The 11,664-nt window shown below is 36.6% G+C and overlaps 2 protein-coding genes across 2 annotated transcripts; one reads left to right on the top strand and one right to left on the bottom strand.

The window, feature by feature from the left end:
- Nucleotides 1-4,579: 4,579 nt before the first annotated feature.
- On the bottom strand, nt 4,580-8,863 carry LOC103712445 (succinate dehydrogenase [ubiquinone] iron-sulfur subunit 1, mitochondrial-like). The gene is made up of 2 exons (XM_008798971.3): nt 8,074-8,863; nt 4,580-4,978 (listed from the first exon to the last, which is right to left on the bottom strand). The coding sequence occupies exons 1-2, from the start codon at nt 8,766-8,768 to the stop codon at nt 4,807-4,809; spliced, it is 867 nt and encodes a 288-aa protein (XP_008797193.2). The 5' UTR covers nt 8,769-8,863; the 3' UTR covers nt 4,580-4,806.
- Nucleotides 8,864-11,066: 2,203 nt separating this feature from the next.
- Nucleotides 11,067-11,447, top strand: LOC103713579 (classical arabinogalactan protein 11-like). Its single transcript, XM_008800562.1, has one exon. It carries the CDS (start codon nt 11,067-11,069, stop codon nt 11,445-11,447), a length of 381 nt encoding a protein of 126 aa, XP_008798784.1.
- Nucleotides 11,448-11,664: the final 217 nt, after the last annotated feature.

Genomic DNA, 11,664 nt, shown 5'->3' on the forward strand with positions numbered 1-11,664 from the left:
ATCCAATTTGTCAAAAAAAAAAAAAAAAAACTTTGTTTGAGGCAACTTTTATGCTACCCTTGTTATGGCTTTATTGGCCATTCTCCTATGCAAAGTTACTGGATCCTTGTTTGGTGCCAATTGGATACTGGTTGTTGTCCACCATGTGGTTGACATGATGGCATTTCTTCTATGAGGAACTCACTCGAGATCTTGTGGCAACTTGTCAGGGTCGTGATTGGCTATTTGATTTTTGGCATGGTTATTCAAGATGGTTTCATGATAAAACTATGGTAATGTCTTTTTAAGTTATTTTTTGCATAACTCAGTAGGATTCAAGGTGTTAGATCTGTGAATTAGACAATTCATTTGGATATAGCCTATATAAACTTAATACTTTTTAACTTGAATACTGTCCTTCTAGATCAAACAAGTTTAAAGCTTTTCTTGATTAAAATTGAACCGAAGAGATTTGGTTCCATGTTCATGATTGTTTGTATATTGCATGATAATTGTGACCACAAAAGCTTTATGAGATATGGAATAGCATATTGCATGTAGCATATACGGTTTATGTAATTATAGATATTACGTAATATAAATAACCATGACCGCAAGATTGGATCTGCTTGAACCCAAAGTAGAGAGGGTATAGATTCGAACAAAATCATTTAGATCACACTTATTTTGAGGATTTTTATCCTTTTGTATTTACTTACATAATGATTATCTAGGCTCTATTTGGATATACTAAAAAATAGAATATTTTATGAATTTTGAAACTACTAACCTTGATTTTGCAATGTGAGAAGTTTTTTTGTGCCATGAAATCTCCAAATTATCCTTAAATCATAAAATTGAAAAATTCTAATTGGTGTAGGATTTTCTGTATTCTTTTTTTTTTACCCTATCAGTTGTATTCAAATTTTTTCGTCATTAAACTTTCTCTTTTTAACAACTAATCAATTTCAAGAAAGCCTCGAACTTTAAAATTTATAGAAAAATAAATCACAATTTTAAATCTATAACATTTAATCATAATATTAATCTTTACTTGATTATGTTGATTGTTACATAATGGAGTAATTTCTAATGTCATCAACCATTTTCATATTTTGAAAAAAAAAATAATTCAACTAAATGCTGGTTGGGTAAATAGAACTATTAAATTTATTATAAAAATCAAAAAAATACCGCTGGATTCATTATAACAGAATGATTGCATAAAAAATATATTAGATGTAAGAGGAAGGATCATATTAACAATGGTCGTGATACTAACGTGCATGTAATTAGAGAAACTAATACATATGATTCCAATCTCATTAGCCAATGCATATTTTTGTTGCCTTAATGCAAATTTTGAACTAGAGTTCTTGATAAGAGAAAGAAGTGCATGTTCACTAAAACAACAAATAATCTTAAACTAAATAATAACATAGGAGAATGAATGTGATATCGCAAATGATAAAAATTGTCGAATCCAAACTTTTTTTTTGCTGTGACAAATCTATGCAACAAACTATGTATATTTATAAAATAATATTTCATAACTATAAAATGTTTAGATTTCATAAAGTAAATAATTTAAATGTTTCAAATACTTTAAATAACTAGTACATACAAAAATAGAATTTATCTTTTTTAAAATATATTTCTATTTTTTTAATACCGGTTCGGCGGACCTTGATAGTGGCAGACACCTGATGAGCCATATAGTTTATTTTACTATTTACATAGCTAGATAAGTGGAGGCTTAAGCTATTTGTGCCACTTATCTCTATGCCTCTTACAATTTACATCCTAAACAACTACCAGCCTAGATTTCCAAGATGTGGATAAAAAAAAGCTCCATTGTTTTCCTTGACTATAACTATATGCTTTCAGTCTAGCTTAATATTTTATTTAACTAAAGTTGAGTATTTCATTATAGTCTTGATCTTGGATGCAAAATGCAACTTGCTTGAAGCCTATTCTGGATTTTATCAATGAATGAGGACTACTGAATTTGGTTGTTACCATAAGGAGAGAGTGCTGCTACTTTATTCAATGGAAATCAAAACTATTAAGGTTTTTTAAGAGCATTTTGTCATATCTATGGAAGTATAGCTAATAAGGTTTGTTATGTTTAATTCTTGCAAACATGGTAGGAAAATTTCAACTTATGATCTTCTTTTGTTTTGCTTATGTACTGCAAATTATTATGCCCATGATTTCTGCTATTTCTTTAAGAACATATTTTCACCTTTGCCTTTCATGCTGGCCATGTTTCAAGTTTTATCAGAACCTGCCATCATCTCTTATTGTCTAGATAGTTAGTTCCATGGTGAAACAGAGTGGTTTGACAATACTGGGAACATTTTTTTCGCCTACCACTTTTCCTAAATGGAAACATGATCTAATTGTGAAACAAATCTAAGTTTTACAAGAGAGGAAAAAAAAGAGGATATGTTTGAATGTATTATTAAGCATGTTGAAGGCAGATATGTTGAAGTATATTCATGGTGCTTCGATGTTGCTGCATTTAAGTGCGCACCACCGTTTGAGCCTCGTTGGGCCCAAATTTTATCGGATTAAACGTATATATATATATATATATAAATGCACAAATATTTTCTCAAAATTAATATTTATATTTATATCTTTATAAAATACTTATTTTAGCTATTCTATCTTTTTTATTATTATTATTCTTGTTTTTACATATATACCTATATTATCTAACGCCATTAAAAAATTAATGATTTCAAATTAAATAACTAAAATATTCTTAACAAAAAGATGTATAAAAAAATATTTATAAGGCGATGAAAGATAAAAAAGTAATTTAAATTTTTTATTTTAATTAAAATAAATATAGTTTTTATTAACAGTGGTGCTAGAAGAACTGTTATATTAGAAGTATTTATGCAAAAATAACATTTTATGAGGATATAAAAATAAATATAAATTTTTAGAGAATATTTATGCAAATTTAATTTTTTTAAAAAGTATTCATGGAAAAAAAAAACCCAAAATTTTATTCTAGCTCTCGTGCATATAAACCATCTTGGGACTGTAGTTTGAATTTTGAAGTCTTCTAATGCATTGAATCGTGCGAAAGTTATTTTGTGTCGGGCTTGCAGCATGAAACTATTGTCATGAATCATGCTTCAGAAAAATGTGATGATTGGGACCCTACTTCAATTAATAATGTCATCATGAAACTTTTGTTGCAGTTTTAAGCCTTCCAATAAACGATTTATGATAAAGAAATCGGCTCTGATCTAACAGGGCAAACCAAAAGCCTCCATACAGCTATTCAAGCATCAAGATCACCAGCTGATTTATCAGGAGCTACAAGTTCTATGAAAGATGCCCATTGAGCATCTTGTGATTGGGTAAGTTGAATGCCGTAGAGAAGTGGAAAATAGCACATAGCAAATAATTTCAAAAAAAAAAGAAGAAACCGAGACAACAAAATATATTTGATGTTAATATTTTTTTATTTTTTTTTCAAAATCATTTTCATTACCTCTAAAAAATAAAAAATCTTTACTTAAATTTTTCAAAAATAAGAAATTCTTTTTTTTACCATCAACATTACCTCCGTTGTCACTGCTCATGCTTTCACCACAACTGCTGCTACCATTCCTCTGCCCTTCGCCGCCTCATCGGCACACCTATCCCTGCCATCACCCTAGCTACCATTATATTGTTGCCACCTCTGTTGCATTGTCGTCACCATTGCCACCAACACCATTGGCGCTTTTATTATGCTTCCATTATCTTGGTCGCTATTACCATTACCTCCAATACCATTGCCATATTTATATTTTCAAAAATAATTGACTACAAAAACAACATTTCAGTGTGCAAGGGTCAAATATAAGCCCCTCCCCACCAAGTGATATGCAGATATTATTTCCATATTTTGAACCTGTGACATCCAAAATATAATGAAGTAACCTTGCATTGCACCAAAGCCCACCTTAAATACTCAAAAAAATTAAATAGAATTTCAATTTTATGTTTTGAAAATAAAAAAATTAATTTGGAAAAAATTCTTTTAATCCATGGGATTTTTTAGAGAATGGTTAAGGAAAACACAATTAGTTGCTACTATAGCATATATTTGAAAGGATGTTCACTATCTGTAAACCTTTACATCCAAATAATATACTGTACAGGAAACTTCCTGCATGACACCCGTATATCAAACATATTAGTGATCAGAGGCTTTACCTTTAATCCATCATGTATCTTTAAAAGGACTAAAGGCTGAGATATAATAAAAATGTATATCCAGATTAGAAATTACCAATTAGATGTTTATTCTGTCATACATGAGAAACCCTTTTACGCTTCAAACATGTTCTTTCAAATGGAAGAACTAATTTGAACTTGTACCTCAAATTAATATAGATCCATATAGACTTTCATAAAGGAGGGGAAAATAATAACAATAAAAAAGATATGTAAGAAATCTGTCTACAGCTAAAGGAGAAAATCTTACCGCTATTTTCTCTGCGGTAAGATTGTTGAGATAGATGAAGTATTAAGAACTCAATTAAAGGAGGATTAAATCTATGAATGCATTAATGGCATGATAGACAACTGGTAAACAGAAGGATCAAATGCAACATGTTTCATTAACTGAGATGAAATAATTGTTCCCCCGAAACACATCTCCTCCCAAATTGATAGAGTCTAATAACAGAAAACAAGCAGACCCCTATTTCTCAAGCATAAAATAGACAGTTCAAAATGAAAGAGTACACTCAAAGGTAATATTGTTAAAGACACAAACGTGAACCAAAAGCTGCCATTATATAAAGAAGCCTGGAATTACTTATGAAGCTGGAGCTTTTTGATAGATTCAATTTGCTTTGCAGGGTTCAGTCCCTTAGGGCAGGCATGAACACAGTTCTTTATAAGGTGGCAGCGGTAGAGTTTGAACTCATCATTGACAGCCTCAAGACGCTCCTTTGTGTATTGGTCCCGGCTATCTTGTATCCACCTAGACAAAAATACCCAGGAAACACACCAATGTGAAGATAAATACATGTTGAGAACCAAGGTCACATACTCTCATCGATCAAAACTATAAGCATATATTTCATAAAAATGATGCAACAAACTCTTTTGCAACAGTTGTCAGTTGTGACATTGTAAAACAGGTGAAAGCAATAATGAAATTATAAGGAACCAAGATTCAGAAATTGTGCATATGACATGGGAAAAAAGAAGAATGTCAAAAGGACATGGATATGCCAGGGAAGCATGGTTTGCTTATAACAAAGCAGGTAACCCAGTGCCCCATTCTTTTCTTTCCCTTTTCTCAATCTATCTACATTCTCTTTCCTCAAACACACACAAAAAAATAGCCCTCATTTTCCCCCATCTTTAACATGTTCGATCCTTTCTTTTCATCCTTTATAATCCAGAAGTATTCCAAGCACATAAATCATAGAAACAAGCAGCATGTGGTTGAATTAGCAATATCTACATGATGCAGATGACAAAACCAACATATGTTTAAGTATAATGTTCAAATATCACATCATTTTATATGCAGAAGTACTTGTCTTGCTTTATGTTAGATGTACAGTCTCTTTAAATTTCAATAACAGAAGATAGAGAGAAGATATAATATGGTAAGATGATGGTGTTTACCTTATTCCAACACTTAGGTGATGTATGATTCATCAATTGGGCAAGTAAGGACCATATGAAAGAAAGTACTAAACTGGTTATCTGTGTAGATGTCAAATTGATAGGTACTATGATAGAATGTTCATTATTAATATAAGGGGGGCTTCACGGATAGTTGGATTACTACTTGCCTTCACAAGGATACTGATGTAATGCTCTAACAACTCACATTCATGTTATTGGACGTCTTCTCGCCTATTTCTGATGATTCCCCAAGAACTCACTGGTCATCTTTAAAATTCTAGTAATATGTCTCTACTAATTGAATGAATCTCCATCAAGAGACTGAAATAAAAAAATCAAAATGCTTCCAATCCGTAATATCAGAGTCCATGACCAACGGGCTTCTCTCTTGAGAGAGATGATAAAAATCATGCCATACGAGGTTTTTAGTTAATTAATATATGATGAATAGGACATAGATGATCTTTGTTTCACCAGTTCACTTTTTGAGCAAAGAGTCATGTATGTTGAGTGTCCTTATCCTATATTTTCATTTGATAAAAGGTCATTGCCTCATATGTGCAAACTGAATAATTTACATCAATTCAAGTTGTTAAACACCTGATATACAGAAACAGGATAAAATTATGTCATTGTCTGATCAAATAAGACCAGAATCAGTCAGATGTGCATTCATTCCCTTAGGAAGCGTGTTAGCTGCAGGTATGCAGAAGTGGGTCTCTGCAAAAAAATTAGCAAAAAAAAAAACACTTAGGAAGCGGGTGTTGAGACAAGTTTCCAAAAAGTTTCAAAAATCAGTACGCGACCCTAAATGGAAGATTCCTACCCCTAAGCTCACTCCTTCAGCTAACTTGATATGAGCTGAAGCTATGACAATTGTTGGCACTGTGATTTTGCAGCTATTAACTCTTTTTAGTTTGTATTAAAAAAAACCATTTTTACACAACTGCTCAACAATTTTACAGAAAATTAAGAAGAGGACCGCCAAAGGTAACTGGAAACAAATAATGTCCAAAAGAGGTTTTCTTCCGTCACTCAGTCACAGCCTCGTGGTTGGAAAGAGCAAAAGTAACAGCATGTGTGATCAACCTGAAGGTTGAATAGTTATCTGATTTGACCCACCGGGAAAGAGAAAAAGAACAACAGGTCATCATCAGCAGAACTTGGCTGCCACAAAAGGTTTTGTGTGTGTGTGTGTGTGTGCATGTGGAAGCAGGGATGGCCCCCTTTCCCACCATTCTAACCTATTGAGGGATTTGACCAAATGCTGAAGGTAATTTCCTTACTAAGCCACCTACAGAGAAGCTAGTCACCAGAAGAGTGTCGCCGGAAAGAGAAAAGAAGAAGGAGGGAAGAAGAGGGGGGGGGGGGGAGGAGGGAGAGAGGGAGAGAGGGAGAGCTGAAGCTTCCCAAAAAAGGGCCACAAGGTGCCACAAAGCAAGACTCAACCTGTGCGTAACAATGTTTGAACTACCCTCTCAGCTAAGTGTGGAGCTAAAACGCAAATCAAGTTGCACCCAACCTAAATCATCTTTCTGTTATGAGGCACATCCATACATAATGAGGTTAGATTGATCAGACTTCCTGTAACATCTTGGGTTCTGAGTTCAAATCCAGGTTTGTAACTCTATGTACCTGAAGTTCTCAGATAAACTGCTGAAATCAGTAAGCAAAAAAGCCCCTCAGATCAGAAGCCATGAGATAAGCCCCAAGTTGAAATCTCATAGGTACATCTCACATCTCCCTGTTTAAACTGATATTGACTAAACAAACACCTGACATCCATCAGATTATCATCCAGATCCAAAGGATTAAATAAAAGGGGAAATATGCAAATTTACTCAATAAATGCTAAACTCAAATAAAAAAACAGTACCAGTTCCACATTAAACAGATAGCAATAACAATTATGTAACTTCTCCAAATTTCTCACCCTATTTACATTCACCACTTGAAGTACTTGCAAAATTTGGCAGGACCATAGACAAATCACACAAGAAAAATCATCAAGGTTTCTCTATTCGAATATAACAGCATCCTTTTTTCTGATTTCTTTTCATTACATTTTATTATTTTGTAAACACAGTAGAAGGGAATGATTACAAAACCAAAAAATACTACCCAGTTTCCAAGAACTTATCTTCAAAGCTTCACAGGAAGATTAATCACCAAACATGAAACAGAAATCACCCCGGAGGAATCCTCTAAGCATCAATCATCATTTAAAAATATTTACATTTAGAGATTATAAATCCGCATTGTTACCGTCAAACCATGAAACTGGAACACAAAACAAGCAAAAAAGAAGGGATGATTCCACAAAACTTCACCTTTAAGCTAAGAACAAGTATCAATCAAACAAAATCCAACCCCAATCACCCCCCGTCTTAAAAAGAATTCAGAAAGAAAAAGTGGTCAAGGCAAAAAAACCCTAACCTGTGCGCATGGAGGAGCGCAGCGGGGCCGAGATACGACTCCGGGTTCCACCAGTAGCTGGGGCAGGAGGTGCTACAGCAGGCGCAGAGAATGCACTCATACATCCCATCCAGCTTGGCACGATCCTTCTTGCTCTGCGGGATCTCCTTCCCGGGGACCGGCGGCGGGTCCTTGCGCTTGAGCCACGGCTCCACGCTCTTGTACTGGTTATAGAAATTGGTCATATCCACCACCAGGTCCTTGACCACGAACATGTGCGGCAGCGGCGTGATCGTCGTGGGCGATCCGGCCGACGAGATCTTGGTGAGGCAGGCGAGGCCGTTGTCGCCATCCATGTTCATGGCGCAGGAGCCGCAGATGCCCTCGCGGCAGGAGCGGCGGAAGGTAAGGGAGGGGTCGACCTCGTTCTTGATCTTGATGAGGGCATCGAGCACCATGGGGCCGCAATCGGCGAGGTCGATCTCGTAGTTCTGGAGCTCGGGTTTGGAGAGATCGTCGGGGTTCCAGCGATAGATGGAGAAGGTCTTCATCCGCTTGGGCTTGGTGGACTGGGGCTCCGATTGGGAGGAGTGGGCCTGCGCCGGGACCAGGCGCGCCGCCGTGGCCGCAGCGGGGGTAGGGGCCAGCGGTTGGGTCGGTAGCAAGCCGCGGAAGGCGGCGGAGCCACGGCGGAGAAGAACCCTCGCGGCGGCCATCGATGACGACTGAAGGAAGAGCGAGAGTGAGAAGATGGAAGGAAGCTTACCTTGCGGTGAATGTATCGCAGCCAAGTGGGCGTGACTCCCCAGGACAGCGCCACACGCGTCGCCATATCTAAAGGTGGAGGCGACCAATTAGAATTCACAACGCCGACCGTTGGATCGCGCCCAGCACATCTCTCAAAGCACCCTGAACTCCTTCACTCAACCGCCTGCACGGATCTCGAAGCAACCATCTCGATCCAACCGTAAGTGCGCGCGAAGGACGGTGAAGCCTTCTTTGGCGCTAAAGATGCAATCCCGTCCCCGATAGCAAGGGATATTTTCGTGTACAAGAGGTTTTGCTCAAACGGCTAGATTTAGAGTGCAATAGGATATTTATATCTTGTTCGTTATCTATTGATTTCTATAATTTATAAATGATTAATTATGAACGCCATATTGAGATTTGCCTAAGTGGAAGAAAATTTTAAAGGTGAAGAAATTCTAGGCTGATTTTTTTTGAAGTATTTAGGATTAAAAGGATGAATAAGAGGAAAAAGAAAGTCAGATTGTACCTTTCTAAGGGACTGCTGTTGTTGTTTTTTGAATTTTTAGTTAGGAGCAAATAGAAAAATTCAAGATTTCTGAAAATTTAGACTATTTTTTTAGGATGTTTACTTTAGCATGACAAATCAGACAGATGGAGAACTAGAATCATCATGAAATTGTTATTTCTGAAAAAAAAGAATTTTTCTCTCTCCATCCATGGCTACTTATGTGCACCATAGCCACTTTTGATAGGTGTAAAAAGCAGCTTAAAATTATAAGGGAGAGCTACCTTGTTAATTGTACAATTTATGCTATTGGAAAGCAACCTTTCAGGATGCCCTTTGTAAAAAAGTCTAACAAAGAGAATAAAGAATTGTTGCATTAAGATTTTATAACAATGCCTCTTTTCCATGGTCTCTTTCTATGCAACCCTGAATTAGAATGAGAAAAATGGGCATTTAATGGTTTTGAAAGGTTACTAATAGTTCTAAAATTATAGGAGAATGAGAAACCAACAGTCGAAGCTTTGAACACTATATCAAAATTATGTCGAAGTCTCTATGGTATTAGTAATCGGAATCATGGAAATGGGACCGATAGTGCATGCAGATATCTTCAAAAGATGACTCGTTGGATGAAGAAATTTCCATGCAGATCTAAGTTTAAAAGCCCCTTGTTTTGTAATGCATGAACAACTCTGGCTGGCCAGGTCCCTCAGGATATTGCAATTGTGCTTGCTGTTGTTGTGCAAGGTCATCCACCTTCATGGAAGTAGCATTCAAGGATGTAGTTGAAGGCTATTGGGTATGTCCTTCTGAAGAAAAGAATGAACTTCTTGGAGCTTGAAGTTAACACTTGAAATGATATATTAAAAGAAAATGAAGAATCATAATTTCACATGTGCACTGAAACAATAGGATAGAAAGTTACTTATTGTCTATGTTGAGACAACTGCAATGGCCTCTCAAATGTGCTTGTGCTTTAGGCTTGGGTCATCAAGCATGATTCTATAAATTACAATTTCTAGCTTATCAAGTACGAAAAAAAGGCTCGTAGCTACTACTCGTATTCGCACATAATATCAAATGCTTATGAGGTATCATCTCAGAAGAGTACATGTCAGACCTAAATTCAACTCAAGTCATTGTTACGTATAAGATTTGAAGCAAGATTTCATACTTTTGGAACAACTTTCAACCTAATGTCAACCCTCAAATTTTCTCATCCAAGCTTGAGAAAAACTTTTAACAACATCAAAGATGATCCAAAACAGAAATACTCGACGGACCAGGATTCTTGAAATCGAGATATAATCTAAGATATGATCCATAACTTGGCCATTCTAGGGTGCAAGGAGCTAGGTTAGAATTTTTGAACTATTTTTTTATTCAAATTAAAATTAAGTTTATGAGTTGATCAGGTGTAGTCAATATTACGAGAACCACATCTTCCCCAATTGAAGGTCAAGTCTTGGTTCCACGTAAGTTTCCATGTTACAATTTGTGATACTAAAAAGAGTCAGAAAAAGTCAATAGATTCGCCTGCTCATGCCATGTTGTCAACCTCTTTAACGAAAGATTTGATGTCCGAACGTCTTTAACTGAAATAATCTACAACCACTCTCCACCCTTGTTTCCCACCCATACAAACTCCCTCTCTCGCTCTATATATATATATATATATCACCTTCTTCTCTCTTCTTCCATCCCCAATCTCCTCCCTCGTAGCATTCTTCTTGTAATAAAGGTGACCACGACCGACCTCATGGCGAGTCTCCGAGCTCTCTTCGTGCTTGCCCTTGTCCTTGTGGCGGTCGTGGCCACCGAGTCTGCCTCATCCCCGGCTTCCACCCCCTCCGCCGCCCCGGACACCAACAACCAAAACCCCCTCCTGGCTCCCAAACCCAACACCCCCCTGCCAGATTCTGGGGCAGAATCTCCTGACGGTGATGCCATGGACGATGACGACGCAGCACCAGCTGGATCTCCCCACGCGGCCACTGCAAATAATGCACCAGAGGGCACGTCGAACGCCGACTCCGGCGACGGTAGCCCCACGTCTTCTGACAACAGTAGTGCCTCAGCTATTGGGGTGACTTCCATGGCTGCCGTCGCTGCAGTTGCTGCAAGCTACATTGTCTTCTAAGCTGGTTCCATGGGAAGCACTCTTATTTATTGCTATCAGATTCTTGACAGATTTGAGTATATAACGCTTTAAGTTTGAGAGTGCTTCTTCTTTTTTTTTCCTCCTCATGGTCTGTGTTTTGCAATAATTTCAATTATTAATAATATTATTATTATTCTAATTTTCTTGGAATTCATGATATAGAGATGAGCTGAAGAGAGCTTAAAAAGAAAATAAA

Source organism: Phoenix dactylifera, chromosome 7, assembly GCF_009389715.1.
Source record: "Phoenix dactylifera cultivar Barhee BC4 chromosome 7, palm_55x_up_171113_PBpolish2nd_filt_p, whole genome shotgun sequence".
Classification (NCBI taxonomy): Eukaryota; Viridiplantae; Streptophyta; class Magnoliopsida; order Arecales; family Arecaceae; genus Phoenix; species Phoenix dactylifera.